This window comes from Eulemur rufifrons, chromosome 16 (genome assembly GCF_041146395.1).
Source record: "Eulemur rufifrons isolate Redbay chromosome 16, OSU_ERuf_1, whole genome shotgun sequence".
In the NCBI taxonomy this organism is placed as follows: domain Eukaryota; kingdom Metazoa; phylum Chordata; class Mammalia; order Primates; family Lemuridae; genus Eulemur; species Eulemur rufifrons.
Genome location: NC_090998.1, coordinates 6,762,611 through 6,780,957, shown reverse-complemented (window position 1 = coordinate 6,780,957; position 18,347 = coordinate 6,762,611). Strand labels below are relative to the sequence as shown.

The following is an 18,347-nucleotide window of genomic DNA, read 5'->3' as shown; positions in this document are numbered from 1 at the left end:
GAGGCTGGGGCAGAGGCCGGGATTCTGAGGAGTGGGATGGGAAGAGCACTGAGCTAGGACAGGTAGCCCACCGCCGGCCGACAGACCCCTGGAAACCCAGGTTCTCGATCTTCCCACCCTCATCCCACACTGACCAGGCAGTCATTTGTATGCACAACTTTATGTGGGGCTCAGGGGTGTCTATGGTACATGAATTTACAGTTCTTGATCCCCAAAGTCTGGGGCAGGAGGCAGGGTGCCTGGGCCAGGCTTCTTGGTGGGAAATGTGGTCTTTGAGGTAGAGTCTGGGGTGGGGGTGGTGACCGGCACTCTTGTGGGGCAATTTCCTCTGGGAGAAAAGCCGGAGGTTCTCAGCGTTCCTCACACCTCTCTGAAAGGACAGGAGGCAGATGTTAGGCAAAGGGCGACAGCAAGGAGGGAGAGACACAGCAAGGAGGGAGAGACGCTGAGGGCCCTCCCCTGCCTTGGCTGGACTCTGGCCTAGCCCTCCTACACTCCCCCAGACAGCCTCCCTCGTACCCCTCCCCTTCCCCAGTTTCCCTTCAGCACTTACGACGTGGACAGGGGGGTGTCCAGCTGTATGATGTGGGGCCCCCGCATCCTCTGCAGCTGGGCCCAAGTCAGCTTCCGAGGCCTGCTGTCCTTAGGCTCTGGGGCCCCCTCGATCCTTTGGCTGGCCAGCTCCTCACGGATCTCTCTGAGCATGTCCTCTCTGAGCCTGTCCATCTGCTCGGCCCGCAGCGGGTGTGGGGACGGGCTGCGGCTGGGTCCCAGGAAGAGAGGCCCCTCTTCTTCCTCGTCCCCTGAGGACTCCCAGGGGCTTTCCCCAGCAGAGTCAGTGTGGGCTGGGGAGCAGGGTAGCTGCCCCCGAAGTCGGGCCCGGTGCAGGGTTTCCACCACCACGTCCCCTGCCACCGAGGTCCCATCTTCCTCCTCAGACCAGGCCGAGGGGTCTACCCTGGAAAGACTGTCTCCCCTTGGGATCCCTTCTGGCAGTTCGGGGGCACTTCGGCGTTGAAGAGCTTGGGGGTCCGGAGGTTGGGGGCGCAAAGGAACATCTCGGAGGTCCAGGGTGGAGAAGGTGAGGCGAGGGTCCCGCCGAAGGGCCCTCTGGCGTTGACGCCTCAGCGGGGAGTGGGACCCCTTGGGGGAGCCTGGGAGCAGAGTGCCGTAGCCAGAGTCTGAAGTATCATCTGGTACTGAGGGAGCATCTTCATCTGTGTCTTCCGTCACCACCAGGTGGGGGATGACAGCCGAGAACACAGAAGTCCTACAATTAACAGCAAATAGTGTCAGATGCTTCAGGTTCAAGTTCAAGTCCAGGGAGTTTCCCTTCCCTGTATCTCCTTCACATTGCCCTGGAATTGTTGTTCTCTTCTGGCCGGCTACACTGCAAGCTCCTAGAAGAGCGCAGGCTGCCTCTAAACCATTTTATCCACAGCACCTGGTCCAGGACCTTGTATCAGGTAGCTGGGCAGGCATGTGCTGAGCGGTTCCTGAGCTCCCCTGAGGTCAGCCCTGGTGACAGATTCTTCTTTTCTCCTTAACCATCCTGCTAAGCAGCTGTGTTATTCTGGATGAAACGCTCACACTCTGGGGATCTGGACTAGCTGGATCCCAGCAGCTCTGATACTCCACAAGTCCATACCCACCTTCGCTATCCAGCCTGATCCTCAGGGAGGTCACGTGTTCCCCTAGGCTGGCCAGCCCTGTAGCCTGTCCCACTTAACCCTTCACACGACTGGTACCAACCTGCAGCCCGCGTTGCTCTGTGTATTGCCAATTCCCCCCAAAAGCGTAGTGCCATTTCTCAGCCTTTTGTGTTCCTCCTCTCCTCCTCTCTGCCTGTGGGCCCCCTACTTTGGGAGACCGAGTGGTCCATGTGGGTCTTACCTGCCCTCTGCGCTGCTCTGAGAGCCCTCCGGGGAAGGCGTGGAGGGCCGGGTGCTGGGGCACTCCCTGTCCTGATCCCGATAGAGGGCCAGGAGCTCCCTCTTCTGTTGGACGTACTCCTCTGCTTTCAGCTTCTGTAGGGTGGCCTGGGGCAGGGATGCTTTCATTATTAAGAGCTCTTATTTATTGAGCACTTGCTGTATGCTAGGCACCAGGCTAAGTGCTTACATACATTATCTTATTTAATCTTCACAACAATCCTGTGAGGCAGATATTTTTACCCCTGCTTTACTACTGAGAAATGGAGACTATAAGGTTAAGTAACTGCCTGAGGGGTATTTGTTAACAGTAAGAAATTGGGGTGCTCCCAGGATTTGGTGGCACCAAACTCTAGAGCTGGTGTTGGGGCTGGGTGGGGTGAACTGAATTCCCCTTTTCCTACTATATAGTTCTTCCTGCTCCTCATGCCCCCTTGGCAAACCCTCTGTCAGCTCTGCCCCCTCCTTTAGGAAGCCCTCCCTGATTGGTGGTGATGGTGGTTTAAGTGTTCTGAATTGGTACTGGGCCCTCAGGTTGCTCCTTCAAGAGCATCCCTCTCCTACCACCTGGGCCTCTGCCCCGAAGCTGGGAGGAGAGGAAGGCGGGTGGGTAGGAGCAGGCATTGTCCTGGGCTGAGCACTCTGCTGTCCTTCAGAGGGATGAAGGCAATGCTGTCCCAAGAAGGATGAGGAGAGACACATTATATTGTCTGTGTTCTTCCCTCAACATCTTCACACAGGTGCCATCAGAATAAAATAGTGCCATCTGAGAAGTGGTTTTCAAAGCACCTTCACATGCAAGTGGTCACTGAATACATGCCATTGCCCTGCGGTGTGCAAAGCATGGATCTTAGCCCACTTTACAGATGAGAAAACTAGACTTAGAGTGTTAGAGTGACTTGCTCACGCTCGAACAGGTAGAGAGAAGCAGAGCTGGGACTGGGCCTTCCTCTTTGAGTCCTAGTTCAGCAACCACACCGCTTTTCAAGGGCAGCCTTGCAGGGTAAAGGGTTCCTGAAGGACAATAGCTTGGCGGAGGGGAAGGAAGGCTGTGGAACCCGAGGAGAGGAGGTAGGTGGAGGCTTGGCAAGGAGAGGCAGTGGGGGCTGCTGTGGGCAGCACTGTTACTGGTACTCACTGGTATGGCCGTATCATTGTTAAAATATTGAAATGCTTCCATGCTGGCCAGGACACGGCTACTGCCTGGGCCTCCCCTATTCCCCGCCATCTCCCCACCCCCACCCATAATCTAGCTACTAGAGGGCTGACATCTGGCACAGAGGAGGACCTCTAGCACCCCGCCCCACACAGTGCTCCATTCTGACTGGCTGGTGCCCAGGCTGTCCTGGTCGCTAGATATGTTCCACCTCCCCCAGCTGGACATAGACAATCCAGCAACTCTTAGGCACCTGGACTTTCCCAGAGCCTCTCCAGAAACACTGGGGCAGCTGGGTCAGGACCACAGACGTGCTGGGGAAGTGCGTGGACAGGGATAGGACGATGACATCAGTCCTCCCTCCCAGGCTCTCCAGTCACTCATCTTGTGAGTGGTGGTAGCGAGAGGGACCTCAGCAGCCTTGGAAGACGTGGTCTGTTGGCTGGAGCGGCGGGTGGAGCTGGGGGCAGGAAACCAGCAGGCCAGGGCCAGGCCTGACTCCCCTTCCCCAGGCTGCATCTCCCAGCAAGAAAGGGGGGTGAGCACCTGGCGTGGCCTGCTTGTCCTGCTGAGGTGCCCTGCCCTGTTGCCCCCCAGCGCCCAAGTGCAGCCTTGTGTTTGGGATGCCCAGGATGGGGCTACTGTGTGGAAGAAAAGAACGGGAAGGCTGAGGGGGTTTCTGTGAGGACCAGCAGTGCCAGCATCTCCACTAAACTTGTCATGTGCCGCCCTACCCAGGAAGGGGTGGGGAGGTGGGGGGACCCTTGTGCACCGGGGGGCTGTTTGAAGTGCCCCCCAGCTACCCCAAAGCCTCTCCAGCAACCCTGGGGGATTTTCTCAGCTCAGATGGGTAAGACGAGAGAGACACATGGGAGGATGCCAGGAAAGGAAGAGGAAATTGTGCCTGAGCCAGAACACGATCCCCCCTTGAAGCTGGGAAGAGGAAAGGAGGCAGGATCCTTCTTCCTTTGTTTGGTGACAAGGAAATGTCTCCTCTCCCTGCTGCCCCTGGGGCAGCGCCCAGACTCACTTGCTCTCCCCGAAGAGCTCCCCAGTGCTGGACTAAAACTGATCTCTAGGAGGTGCCCACTGACTTCCTGAGCGACAGACCCCATGCCCTTCCCCAGTCAGCCTTGGGCCCCACCCAGGCACCATCGGCCATTCGGTCCAATAATGACAATGACAAACATTTATGGGGTGTCCATGAAGTGCTGGGCGTTGTGCCAAGCTGCTTACCGACACCATCCTCCCGTCTGTCAGGCATGGTAGTTACCCTTGGCACTGCAATTCCCCAAACCAAGGCCAGACTCGGAAGGGAAGTAACCCACCAGGAACACGGATTACACGGGCCACAGCGCCGCGGCTCAGACCCTGGCTCTTACTCTGGGCTGCCTGAAGAAGGCTCTCCTGTTTTAATGTCTTGGCCTCCGTCTCTGACAGCTCTTTCTGTTCCCATCACTAGTTCCTTTTCTTCTTCCCAGCCCACAAACATGGGCGTTCCCCAAGATTCAGTCTCTTCCCCCTTGAGAAGCTCATTTTCTCTGAAAGAGCAAGCCATGGCAGCTAGACCCACCAGGAACAAATCTACAAGTCCGCATTTCTGCAAAGGGGAGAAAACAGTGGTCTGACCCCCGGGGATTGCTCTAGGGAGGGGACCAGTAGATATGACTGATGGCACTACGGAGAAGATCCCCTAAGCATGTGGCCTGAGACAATGGCAGGAAAACTAATTGCAGTTTCAGGCCTCCTTGTTTTGCTGGCCAGGGAGCCTCCGTGTGCGTCTTGGTTATAGATCGTTATAGACCTTTCCTGTTCGCCTGGCGCAAGTCTGGGGGGGTTGTGCTAAATTATTTTGCATGGGCAATGTTTAGTGGCCGCTGGGGGTTCTAAAGGGAGAAGGTGCAGTGGGGGTTTGTCGTGGGAATCTAAGGCAGAGGAGAAAGTTCTGAGGGTGCCTGCCAGTAATGGGCTCTAGGAACACTGATACTACTGGCTTCCACTTTTGTCCTCGAGCCCCGGCCTTCAGGAAACTTGATTAATCACGAGGATGGTGCTAGTTGCCAGTCAGTGCAGGCTAGGGGAAGGTGTGTTTGGCTTGGGCAGAGGTGGTGGAGAGAAGCCCCTGCTATACAGAGAGGGGATTAGGAACTGAGCAGGGAGCAGGGCTCAGGGCAGGGGGACCACCCTCTCCACAAAACCCACAGGCCCCCCTGCTCGTCCCCTACCTTTGGCTTCCTGGGGACTGTCACCATCCTGCTTAGGTATTCAAGGGAGCTGAAGCCCTGCAGGGCTGGAAGACATAAGACCTTGAGGTTCCGGCTTCCATCCTTCCTTCTCACCTGAATTCCGGGCCTGTTTCCATAGTTCCCAAAGCCCCTAAGACATCTCCACCTGGCTTGTCTCCTGCTGCCTCAATTTCCAAGTGCTTCTGTTTAAAATGAAATATTCCTACCCTGGCCCCACCCTTCCCAGGAAGCAATGACTAAACAAACAGGCTTCCTTTTCTGTCAGGGGTCCCCTTGCCGATGCGGACTTCCACACAGAGACTTCAGAGGCCACTCATGCCTCCGTCCTCCCGGCCCTGAGCCCCTGGGCACGTGCGAGCGCTGGCCCGGGCCGTGTGCCGAGTCGGGATGATTTCTTCGAATCTCCCCTATGGGGCAGGTGCTGTTATTGTTCATATCTGCTTTGCAGCTGAAGAAACTGAAGCTGAAAGAGGCTACATAATGTTCCCAAGGTCACACGGCCAGCACAAACCCTGGGCTCCAGACTCACACAGATGTGGTCACCGTCCCCAGAAGAAATCCAGCCCAACTGTGCCTCTGATTCCTCTGCTTATGGTCCTCTCCATCCTTAAAAGTCCAATTCAAATCTTCACCCTTCTTAGGCCATGCTGCTTCTGCAGTGGGCTGCACAGTGGCCCGCAAAAAGATACGTCCAAGTCCTGACCCCTGGAACCTATGAATGTGACCTTATTTGGAAAAAAGGGGTCTTCGTAAATGTGCAAAGATCCTAAGTTAAGGATCTCAAGATGAGGGCTTCCTGGATTTAGGGTGGGCTCTAAATCTAACACTGGTGTCTTTATCAGAGAAAGGAGAGGGAGGTTTGGACCCAGAGACACAGAGAGGAGGGCCGTGTGGAGACAGAGGCAGAGATTGGAGTTTTGCTCCCACATGCCAAGGAACAGCTGGAGCCACCAGAAGCTGGGAGAGGCAAGGAAGGACCCTCCCCTAGAGCCTGGGAGGAAGCTCGGCTCTGCCAACACCTTGATTTCGAACTTCCGGCCTCCAGAACTTCGAGAGAATTCATTTCTATTGAGTTTTAAGCCACCAAGTGTGTGGTGCCCGATACAGCTCTGTTCAGACCTCTCTTCTTTTGAACTCCTGCTTTTATCACATAGCCCTGCCCCCGTCACTGCCCTGCCTAACACCTCCAGTGACTCGTGTCATCTGTAGGACAAAGTTCACATTCTTCAGCGTGGTGTCCAGAGGTGGGCATGGTCGGGTGGTGCCTACCTCCCAGCCTCTCTCCTGCTGCGTCTGCCCTTGTACCTTATGCCCTAGTGATACCGAACGCCATGTGGCGGTTCTGTCAACACGCACAACTGTTTCACATTTCTGGCCTTTGCACATTCTGCTCCTCCATCGGGAATGCCCTTCCCTCCCACTCTTGTCCCCCCGACATACTCGCAGGTGTCCCCCAAGTGGTGCTACCAGCTCCTGTGCGATGGCTTCCATCTCCCTTCCGAGGGCACGCCCGACGGTCCAGTGTGAACCTGAATCCACGGAGCCTCTCTCTCCCCCCTCCCCCCCCAGTGCTCTGTCTCTGCGCTGGGGGGCCCTGCCCATCCCTCCCCATGCCCGGCCTTCCCATACCTGGGCCTGCTGGGTCTTGTCCAGCCACCGGGCACGGTCTGTGGAACTGGGACAGTGCACCGTGAGGGCGCTCGACACGCACTGGAATTCGGTGAGGTGGATCACCAGGAAGCAGTCTGGGTGGAGGAGAGGGTCTGCTTCAAGGGCTGGGCCTTATTTGATCCCCATCCCTACCCCTCCTTCCCCTTCTCCAGGAGGCAGGGAGAAGGAGAAGGCTCCCCGAGAGAGCGACCTACGAGGGTCACGCAGGGGTCGGAATACAAGCTTCTCCAGCATCAGAGGGGGGCGGATGACCTTGGCCTTGTCCGCCTTGCGCTGGGGCTTGGTCACCAGCAGCACGTCAGAGAAGAGGAACAGGTACACGTCCAGCTGCGGCGGGGGCAATGGGAGGAAGAGATGGGGTCAGCTGGGGCCAGGGGAAGGGCTGGTTGGGGAGCGGGGCTCATGCAGGCGGAAAGGGTGTCCGTGTGGTGGTCTCTCTTGCTTTGCAGGCAGGGGAGGTGGCGGCTCAGGGTCATACAAACAGCCGGAACCACGTCCTCTCCCCAACACTGCGCAGCCCTCTTCTCCCACGTCCAGCGTTTCTGCCGCACCCTGTGTCCCACCTTCCCTCTCTTCAGTTCGGCTCCCACCTCCCGCACCCGCCCGTGGCGCCTCACCTTCCCTTCCCGGCCCTCCTTCACTCGCACGGGGCCCTCCAGCAGCAGCTGTCTGGTGTGCTCAGGGGCAACCCCCAGCATGGGGGACGTCAGGTCCAGGGTGGAGAATGGACGCAGGCTCTGAGGGACACAGGTAGGGGAGGGGACAGACAGGGTGCCGGCAGGCTGTCTCTACATCCCAGCCAAGGGTGGCTCTGTGTTCTGCCACCAGCACCACCTTTCTCTCTCCGTCCTCCCCCCAGGGGCTGAGCAAGCGCCCTAGTGCCTCCTTTTTGCCCTTCCGACCTCTGTCCCTTAGACCCTCACCACCAGGAAGGAATGCTGGTTGCATCCCTTCTGTGGCACCCAAGCACAGGGTCTTCTGGCCTCTGCCCCCGCCCCCCAGGCATCCCTTTCACCTACATCCCGGCCCCTTGCTTCTGCTGAACCCTTCCCCCTGCCCTCTCTCACCTTCTCCACCTCCTCACTTGGCGGCTCCAGCACCTCGTAGGGCCCAATGCGCTGAGCTGCAGCCACCAGGCTCTCCTGCTCCTCGCCCTGGCGGACCTGCCCATTGATGTGTCGCAGGAATGACTCCACAGCTGCAATCTAGGTGGGGAGTTGGGGGTGAAGGAGGGGGGACAGCTCAGCATCCTTTCCAAACAGTGACAACCACAGCATGCTAAAGCTGGCCGAGCTGGTCAGGGCCACACTCCCACACACAGGGATCGGTGCCCACTCACCAGCCCCCAAGTCCCCAGGGTCCTGGGCCTGCTGGGGCACCTACCATGGCATTCAGGGCCTCTTGGGCTTGTGTCCCTGGGCTCCTCTTGAGCACGGCCTGGAGCAGCAGTGGGTACTTGGTGACACGCTGGTGGGGCTTGATGAGCAAGTCCCCGAGCATCTGCCTCCCCGAGCGCTTGTGCTTCTCACACCACTGCCGGGAGGTGAGCGGGGCTCAGGCATCTGCTGGCCACCTGCCCCACCTGGTGATGAACTCGGGCCCGGGGGAGATTGGGATGACCTGGCTGGCCAAGACGCACCCGCCCCTCCCCGGCTCCCCCCTCCCACCTGCACGAAGGCGTGGAAGAGAGGGTTATTGTCTTGCTGCTCCCGGGCGTAAGCCATTGTCTGCTTCACTCGCAGGCAGTACTGGACGTAGGGCTGGAACCGCTGACCAAACTGGAGGGACAGATACGGGGCACGGGGAGCAGACAGGGGGAGGAAGGTCATTAGGACAGGCCCCGGCTGCGGAACATGGGAGCAGGGCAGGAGAGCCTCCCGCAGGCCTTAGCCCAGCTCCTGCTGGTCGCCACCTCCCTGGCCCTCACAGCCAGCTCTCCCTCCACATTCCCGGGAGGAGCCTGAGGTCCCGGGACAGACCCACCGCTGCCCTCTGAGCTCCTCCTGTCCACTGTGCGCCAGGCCCTGCTGCTCTGGGCTTACTCTCCCACCATCAATAATTCAGCCGGACCGTCTTCAGGACAACGCAGATCCCCTTTCACCCCAGGGGTGGGGGTGACCCGAAGGTTTGCCCAGAAGCCCTGCTCCTGTGGAGGGGCTCCAGGAGATGTCCCCCTGCCTCTCTACCTGCGGCAACACTTTCCTGCAGGGCCCACATTGCCTGGCTGGGTAAAACTGTGGAAGCAAGTCTGACCCTCTGTTCTCTCGAGTTCTCTTGTCACTCTTCTCCACTCGGGTGCCCCCGGTGGCCTTTGCACCCATCTCCCAAGTCATCCTAAGGGTCCCCTCACTTAGGCCCCATTCTTGCACCCAGCTGTTTGTTGATAGAGCTCTAAGAATTAAGCTTTTATAGTTGCTACGCCTGCAGGGTGTAGCCCTTACCCCAAATATCACCTCACCTCCTGCCCTCTGTCCCACAAGTTTGGCCTCTGTGCCAGAGGTCCTGTGGGCTTCTGGAGGCCCTTATGCGTGGAAATGGAGCTGCCCCAGGGAAGGGCTATGCCCTGCAGGACCCTCCAATCACACAAGGATTCAAGTCCCGTCGTAGGCATGCCCCACAGACAGGACCCCTCTGGGTCTCCCAGTCCTGCCCCATTGGGATGTGGCCCTGCCCCAGGCCTTACCGTCAGGAAGCCGCTTTGCAGGCTGAGGGGGTCCAGAGGCTGGCCTGAGGCACGCATCCCCTCCAGGGCGGGCCCCAGCACCTCCTCCCAAAAGCTCTGATGGGCTCGGATCAGGCTGGGGACATTTCCAAACAGGGTCTCCACTGACACCTGGAGGAGGGAGCAGAATTTAGCAACATGTCTTTGGCAGGTCCCTGTCTGGGAGCACTGGCTGTGGGAGGGCGGGGGTGGAGCTCCGGCCTTCCCTCCACCTCTGTGGCCTCAAAGGGCTGAGTACTAGGAGATGGGGGGATCTGCGGCCTGCTTGGGGTCTAGAGCAAAAGGGGAGCAGGGTGGGCAGGAGCACCCAGGAAACGGGGCAGCCTGGAGGGCCCTCCGTGCCGCCCCCACCCTTACCCCAGGCTCCCGTCCCCGGCTCCCACTCACGTCCGTCAGCAATCCCACTCTCTGCAGGTTCAGCAAGCCAGCGGCTAGGAGCTAGATGCAGGGAGAAAGATGAGGGTCTCAGTGCCTGACGGCCCTCCTCTTAGGACCCCAGCCTGGCCCGTCAGTGCCACTCCCCACCTGCCACCAACTGCAGTGTGCCGACCCCTCTCCCCAGATCCTGGGCAGGTCTGAAATCAGGGGATCTCTTGGTGTCCTGCCCCTCTGGTCTGGGAGATTGGGGGAAATGCACCGGAGATGGGCGAGGGGCTGCGGACAGGGCCAGGGCAGGGCTGAGGGAGGCTCACGTCGGTCATGATCTTGAGCTTTCTCACGTAGATCAGCTCGGTGGTCAGCAGCTCCCACAGTGCTTCCTGCTGGTGGCAAAGCTCCCGGCTCATCTCCTGGGGTGGGGGACAGTGCTGCTTCAGCGGGCTTTGCTGATCAGAATGGCAGGTACCATTCATTAAGTGCTACTGGATCCACGTCACAGGTTCTAGGTACTGTGTGCATGACCTTTTGATCCTCAAACCACCTCGCCAGTGTATAGATGGTATTAGCCCCATTTTACATATGAGGCAACTGAGGCTCACAGAGGTTGGCTGTCTTGGCCAAGGTCTCACCAGTAAGAGGCAAAGCTAGGATCTGAACCAAGATCAAGGTGTCTCCAAATGCCTTTCCCCATGACCCTACCTCCCGAGGCCTCTCCCTCCTCCACAGCAGAATGCGTGTCTGCATGTCTGTAGTGCCATGGGGACAGACACTGCTTCAGGCCCACCTTGTGCCCAGGCACCAGCTCCCTCCAGGACTTCTCGATAGCCAGGCCGCTGTCACCGCCCTCTCCTGTTTCCCAGTGCTGCCGGTCCTCAGGGGGCAGGCGGGGCATCCCAAACATGCTGAACGTGTGCAGCCTCACCTCCAGCTCGTGGGCCTTGGTGACGTCCTAGGGGAGCCGAGAAGGGGATCAGTCCTGGCCACTTCCTCGGTACCCAGCCCACAGGGCTCCGGGAGGACTCTGTGTGTGCACGCATGTGTGTGCAGGTGTGCGTGGGGGAGGTGGCAAGCAGCACTGAGTATGAGTAGGGACGTAGAGGCCTGGGGGTCGGGGATTGGCCCCGGCTGCTGGCTGGAATGACAGGGCAGAAGGCATTGCTGGAACCTGGTTGGAGAGGCACCTTGGTCTGAAGAAAAGTCCGGGGACAGAGGGATCTGACCTAAGCTCCTGACCAGAAGGATGCCTTCCAGGTTCAAAATGGGGTGGGGGAGGGACAGAATCAGGGCCTTCAGAGGGACCTTTAAGTGGAGATCAGAGCAGGACATAGGGAACCAGCGGTCTCAGGCAATGTTTTGACATTTGCCCACAAAATGGACATTTTCACAAAGCAGCATGGCTTACATTTTGCAGTTTTTTTGATACCAAGTAATGTGGGCAACAGATATTCCCGACCCCTCTCCATCCCAAATGCAGCTTGAGAGGAGGGGTGAGGCTCACAGCAGGGGTGCAGGATGATGTGGGACTTGGGGGTGGAGGGAGCATGTCCAGCTCTCACATTACTTGGTAAATTTCAAAAGTTGAGAGTTTAATATTAATAGTTTATCCTTCACATTTTATCAACATGTCTTGAGTCAAAGTCACTGGGTCAACGCATGGACCAAGTACACATATCCCTGAGCGGGTTTCCAGACAGCTGTGCCTGACTTCTTTCTTGGAGGGGCTGCAGGCAGAAGCCTCCTCGACCCTGTCCCAGCCCCTGCAGCTTACTGGGCCTGGGTGCATGGGGGTGGGAGAAGAGGGACCCCCTTACCTTGAGTTTGGGGGAGTGAGGTGGGCCAACTCCAAAATGGCCTCCATGCCTCTTCTCGGGCTCTGGTTCTCGCAACTTCACGGGAGACAGGCCTCGGGCCTGGCCAGAACCCTTGGCAAAGGGGACATAGTGCTGGAGGTATCGGCGACTGGGATCCTGGCAGGGGGGCAGGGGAAGTTCTGGGGGTGCCTCCCTTTTCCGAGAAGTCCCAGACAGGTAGTGGGGCCCAGGCTTGGCTCTAGACATTGCCCCCCGCCCCTATCTATAGTTGGGCTGGCTCCCTCTCCCCTCCTACCAGTGTGGTGTAGGTTGCTCCTGCCCTGAGTAGCGGCTGCTGCCAGGGGAGCCAAGCTGAGTGGGCAGGGGCATGCGGCCTGGCTTGCCAGTGGGCCTGCGGGCAGGAGCGCAGGCACGCACACGCCTGAGCTCTGGTGTGTGTACCCCCAGTGTCTCCTGCTCACACGTGTGCTCTCTGTGTCATAGGTTTGCATGGACAACATGTAGTGCACACTGCAGTCTGGGTCCCCACAGCTCTCCTTGTCTGTGACCAGCCTCCCGTGCACATAGGGACGAGAGCACACACATGTGCGGCCTCCTCCCTCGGGGCGTGCAGCCTGTGTTCTATCTAGCTGGGAGTGGCTGCCCTTCCGTGTGAGAGGCTGAGGCCACAGAAGTCTCCTCCCAGGGCAGGCCTGGTCACATTCCTTGATTTACCTGTGGCCTGAATTACCCCACATACTTCCTAGTTTTCCTTCCCACCCACAGCCTGTGAGCGTCCCCATCTCCAAGGGCCAAATCCTCCTCCAGTGAGGCAGGGGATACCCCCAGTCAGAAGCAGAACTGTCCTCAAGGGAAGCCTCCAGGCTGAGGGACAGACGGGAGCTCTGGCTGCCACACCTTTTTCCTTGGTCGGGATTGGAGGAGGGCCAGGCAGGTGGAGCCAGGGGTGGAGCTGAGGTGGGCACCCCACACCCTCCTCCACCTGGGGCGTAGGGGCACCCTGAACCTTTGCTCTTCCTCAGTCCTGACTCAGAGGGAGGCAGGTCACAGGGAGCCCTCAAACTCCTGCTGTGTAGAGGCCAGAACCTGGGAGGTGCCAGCTCCAGGGTTTGGTGACCTTACCTGCAGCTCTGTGCCTCAGACCTGTCTAACAGCACCTCCTCCTCGGGCCTGGCTTCTCCTGGCTCTCTGCCTCTCCTGCCCCGGCTGTCTAGGAGCCTGGCCCAGGCACTGCCCTCCTCTCCCCAGCAACCCAGGAAAGAAGAGTAGGGTAAGGGACAGGAAAAGAGAGCCTATGAGCCTGTAAGGGGACAGAGACTCCAAAGCCTGGGCATCCTCCCTCCTGCCCCACCCAGGTCACCTTCGGGCACAGCCTGGACTCACCAGTACGGGGCCTCCTCGGGGATAGCGACTGCCAGCAGTGCTCTGGGCAGGGGCTCGGTGTCTGCCCCCATAAGTCTCAATGCGGGAGGCCACGAGTCCATGAAGGGGGCCCTCATCTGGAGGACTGAGGGCATGCATCCCTTCTCTCCTGGGTCACCTCCAAAGAGTCATAGCTCCAATGTACAGGAGAAAGGAGTCTCCTGAGGCCACAAGAAAGAAAAGAAAGGAATGGGAGGGCCAGCCTAGATCAGTGAGTGGCACCAGGCTGGAGATCAAGGGAGGGGGGGAAAGAGAGTGGAGCGGGGGAGGTGAGGGCCAAGGGCTTGGTCACTTGTTGGCAGAGGGTTGGGGAGGTGGCCTCATCTATGACTTGGTAGGGTAGAGGAGGTCCAAGCATAGGCTGGGCAGAAAGCCCCTTTGGGATCTATCTCCTTCCTCACATGTGTGCACATTTGGGGTACAAACTCCTACACTGGCCTCAAAGGATGCTGTTGTTCTAAGAGTAGCTGGGGGCAAGGGTCACAGACCGGTCCCTGGCTTTCTGGATACCCCCAGGTGGAAGGATTCCCCTTCTACCTAGATACATCCCCTTGCCCCCTTGTCCTTGCACAGCCTGGAAGAGCCGCAGGGAGGCAATGGGTGGGGAGCGAGTGCAGGCGGCTGGAGACAGCCCGGCAGTTGCCCATTTTTGTACAACCTGCAAGCTAAGAATGGTTTTTACATATGGAAATAGTTGAAACAAACCAAAGAAAACAGTATTTTGGGACAAGTGAAAATTATATGATATTCAAATTCAGTGTCCACAAATACAGTTTTATTGGAATACAACTTTACTGGTTTACTAATTGTCTATGTCTGCTTTCCTGCTAGTTGTGACACACCGTACAGGCCACAAAGTCCATAATATTTACTGTCTGGCCCTTTACTGAAAAGTTTGCTTACCCCTTAGCTGGCTCCTCCTGGCCACAGACAAGGAGGTGACTGGGGACAGATATCAGGCCACTGGCCTTTATGGGTCAGCCAAGTGGAGGAAGAGTCTTTCCCGGCATCGGAGAATACCACCATGGAGCCGGGAGCCAGGCTGGGGCTCCATCCCTTCCCCCTAAACCTGGAGGGAGGACCCACCTGCTGAGTGGGCAGGGTCTGGAGAGGACAGGGGAGGTGGGTTCAAGAAGGCTGGGCATGTGCTTGTCCCCCCACCAGAGGGGCCTGAGGTCCTTTCTCTCTGATTTACGAGCAGAGGAGGAAAACGTTCATTGTCTCCGTGCCCCTCCCTGTAGGGGCTCCGTCTCCCTCTTGCTCCCCGACCGGGGTCCTTTCTCAGCTCCGGCCCAGCTTCCCTTCCTCCCTCGAGCCGAGGCGAGGCCTTCCCCCGCCCCCGCCCCAGTTCCCAGGTCCCCGCTCCTCGGTCCGCCCCGCCCCCGTCCGCCCGGCCCTCCCGCCGCTCACCTGTGCCCGCAGGTGTCCCGGCGCCCCCTGCCCGCGCTGCCGGCCCCCGCCCGCGGGGCTCCCCGTCGCTGTCGGCTCCCCCGGCGATGCCAGCCGCGCTGCCCGGCCTGGGACTGGGACGCAGCGGCCCGCGGCACCGGGCAGCGCTGGGCCGGGCGGGGAGGGACGGTGGCGGGAGGAGGCGGGGACGCGGGCGGCACCGCCCCCAGCCGCGCGCACTGCGGGCCGCTCAGTGGGACCCTGGGGACAGAGGAGCCCCTGCCCCATGCAACCGCCACCCCCCTGACAAGGACTGCTCACTTCGCAGTGCCCTCCTCACCTTTCCCTCCGCACCTGAACCAACCACCCACCCGGCCGGCGCCGAAGGGCTGGGACCGCGCGCCACCTGCGCCCTCCGCTCTCGCTCTCGGCCAGACCCCGCGAGGCGCCAGGGTAATGAGCGGGAGCGAAAGGCGGCGCCGCCCGCAGGAGGCGGCGAGGGCGATGACCCAGTGACTTGTGGCGGGTGCCCACCTCCCTTTCGGAGCGCAGGGAATGACCGGTCTGCCAGCGGGAGGGGCGTGCGCCGGGACCGGGCAGCGAGCGCTGCCCCAGCTGCGGAATACAAAGGGTGACCCTTATCTCTTAGTGGGCCCCGCTTGCGGGCCCTGGCAGCGCGTGGAGGCTGTCTCTGGACTTTGCCTTCGTTCCAGGGATGAGGCCAGGTGCCAGGCTGAGGCCGCGACGACTCTCCTCCCATTGCCTGTGACTGAGGTGGGAGGAGAGGGGTATCAGAGGAGGCGCCCTGCCACTTCACTGCCGGGTGGGCTTCACAGGGGCCACCCAGCACCCACAGTGGCTGCTACAATAGCAACTGCAGAAAGAAGGGCACTTGCCGGCCATTCCAGAAAGGACCGCATTTTCAAATTTCCAAATTATGCCACTTGGTCTGACAGAAGTGCTGGGTATGTGAAATTTAAAGTGTCCTGTGGATGTGTGACCATTATAATCACCAAGCCCAGGACCCTGCAGTGGGGATGGGGCAGGTCAAAGGCCCCCACCCCTCCATCCCGCCTGTGGTCTCCTTCCTGCCAGTGGCGTCTGGGTGGGTGACTGATACAACTCCTTACAGCTGTAGCGCACCCTGGAGTTCATGAACCATTTTCAGAAGCAGAATCTCCCCGGGGTTGCCAGGGGAAAGAGGCTCCATTCCCCTCTCCTGTCTAGCATATTCAACGCATAAATGGTCCGAGTGACTCTGATGACTCTATTCTGTTTGGGAGAGGAATCTTTACCACTGGGCGCTTTCTAATTGTGCATTCCCCGTCCCCATCCTCAAACTTGTCCGCAGTGTTCTCTTTTCCTGAGCTTGCTTTGTGTGATTGCTTTGCTGGTTTAGAAGAGTCCTCTGTACCTCTGTCCCTGAATCATCCTACCTCCTGCGTCCTGCCTCCCAGTTGGCCGTGGGACCAGTTTTAAAGGGAGAAGTCTGGTGGGACAGGAACCACAGTGGCAAGAAACCAGTGTGTGCCTTGTCCTGGCCCTTGCTCTTCCCGTTCACAGTGTGTGTGTATGTGTGCTGTGAGAGCTAGACAGACAGACAGACGGACAGAGAGATCCAGGGTGACAAGAATAGCCATGAGGGAAAGAGAGTTAATAAACAGGGAGACAGTGATTACTGGCAGTATTAAATGACACCCCAGAGACAGCTGGTGCCAAGGGCCCCTAGCTTCTCCTCCCGATGTCTCCCAGAAGGAGGTGGAAGGAGGAGTGGGGAAAATTAAAATTGAGAGAGCACCCAGGATGAGCCAGGACTTGCAGTGCTCTGGGGTGAGCTGGCTAGACTGGACCAGGGGACCCGGGAGAGTTAACCCTTTCACTTCCCTCAAGGCTGAGGTCCAATCTCCACCTGCCACTGCCCCAGGGCCTGTCTTCAGGAGAGGTTCCCAGGGAGTCTAGAAGCCAGAGGTGTGGCTGGGCACAGGTGTGTGGGCTGGGAGGCGGGACTCCCATGTTTTTTATTTGTTCTACTCTGGCCTTGTCTGATCATCGCTGTCACAACCTCTGCTCTGCACGGCTCAGGGAGCTGAATGAAGTCTGAAGAGTTGGGACGTTGGAGGCTTGCTCTCTACTGAGTGGGGCTGTGGATACCCGGATACTTGTCTTCTTCCTGGTTGCCCTAGACCTTCTTCACATCTCTAGCTTGAGTGATAGCACTCCTCTGTGCCTCAGTTTCTCCCCCAGTGCAGATACTCCTTGTCAGGCCCCCAGCTTGACCCCAGAGCTGATGAGAAGGTATCTGTCTGTCCAGCAGAGTATCAAACGCTTCTGTTGGAGAGCAGCCTGAGGGTAGCTTTCTGGGGTTGGCATAGGGTACTCCCTGGGCAGGAAGTTCAGGGAGACTCCCTGGAGCCCTGAGCTCCGCGCAGCCTGTATTCAGGGCTGGGGTGGGGACCATCTGGGCTAAGGAGGTGCTGGCAGGCACTAGTAGTCAGAGGCAGCTGGTGAGGGCTTGTGTCCTCCCTGCTCAGAGTAGGGGAGAAACTGAGGGCTTGAGCTGGGGGGTGCCAGGTCATGGGAGGCAGATAAACACCAGGAGGCCAGGCCACCAGGGACAGCTGCCGGTGCCCTAGACCAGGACTGGTGCCCCCTTCTTTCCTCCTCCCTCCCTTCCTTCCTCCACATTTGTTGGCAGCATTCACTCATGCAAGGTACTCGGAAAATAGGGATGAATAAGAGATATTTTCTAGTCTGGGCAGCATAGCAAGACCCCATCTCTACAAAAATAAAAATTAAAAAAATTACTTATGGTGTATAATGTACTCTATTTGGGTGATGGGTACACAAAATGCCCAGACTTCACCACTGTACCATGTATACATGTAATGGAATTCAACTCTACCACCTAAACCTGTTAAGATAAAAATAAAAGGAAACAAATTAGCCAGGTGTGATGGCATGTGCCTGTCATCCAGGCTACTGGGGAGGCTGAGCCAGGAGTTGGAGGCTGCAGTGAGCTATGATTGCCTTGCAGCACTCCAGCCTGGGCAACAGAGGGAGACCCTGTCTCTAAAAAAATAAAAAATAAAAAGAAATTGACGAAAGGCAGGCTTTCCCAAAGGCCTCCTGAGAGCCTGCCCTGATGGCTCCCTGGGGACATCCCAGCCTCCAAGTAGATGATTTCTGGGTGGTAGCTTAGGAGGTCAAACTCTTCCTGGCCTTCGAAGACCTCCACAATTTGACCCCAATTATACTTCCCGCCTTTCAGCTGCTGACGCTTCTCTCCCTGCTGCTGCCTGCCCTGGGCATTGTGTTTCTTTGAAAGGCACCACCCTTATTCTGCCTGATCCTGTTGGTGTCTGCATATCACTGGCCCATGAGGGCAGGAACCAGCCTCTAGCACAGGACTGGCATCGGTGTTTGGGAATTGAACTGAATTACTTGTGAGAGGACCCAGACAGAATCGACTTGTAGGTAGACTCACCTCCACTGTCCTCTCCTTCCCTGCCCAAAGGAACCACCTTTGTTTTTTAGATACCTGGCATTTTTCCATAACTTCAGTTTGACGTGCCTGGTTCATTACTGTAGCTTCAGCATTTCCTTCATGCTCCTTCTAAAGGT

The 18,347-nt window shown here is 58.2% G+C and overlaps 1 protein-coding gene across 3 annotated transcripts; it reads right to left on the bottom strand.

Annotated features, from left to right (window-relative positions):
- Positions 1–107: 107 nt before the first annotated feature.
- On the bottom strand, positions 108–14,872 carry PLEKHG6 (pleckstrin homology and RhoGEF domain containing G6). Of its 3 annotated transcripts, none has more exons than XM_069491173.1 (16): positions 14,748–14,872; positions 13,299–13,498; positions 11,916–12,071; positions 10,889–11,053; positions 10,419–10,514; positions 10,114–10,164; positions 9,688–9,837; positions 8,672–8,782; positions 8,388–8,537; positions 8,072–8,209; positions 7,622–7,741; positions 7,199–7,331; positions 6,963–7,078; positions 1,894–2,039; positions 554–1,270; positions 108–370 (listed from the first exon to the last, which is right to left on the bottom strand). In XM_069491173.1, the coding sequence occupies exons 2-16, from the start codon at positions 13,434–13,436 to the stop codon at positions 361–363; spliced, it is 2,397 nt and encodes a 798-aa protein (XP_069347274.1). In that variant the 5' UTR covers positions 13,437–13,498; positions 14,748–14,872; the 3' UTR covers positions 108–360. The 3 variants fall into 3 exon arrangements, with proteins under 3 accessions (XP_069347274.1, XP_069347275.1, XP_069347276.1); XM_069491174.1 differs by having other exon boundaries at positions 10,419–10,511; XM_069491175.1 differs by having other exon boundaries at positions 11,916–12,026.
- Between the last annotated feature and the right edge of the window lie 3,475 nt (positions 14,873–18,347).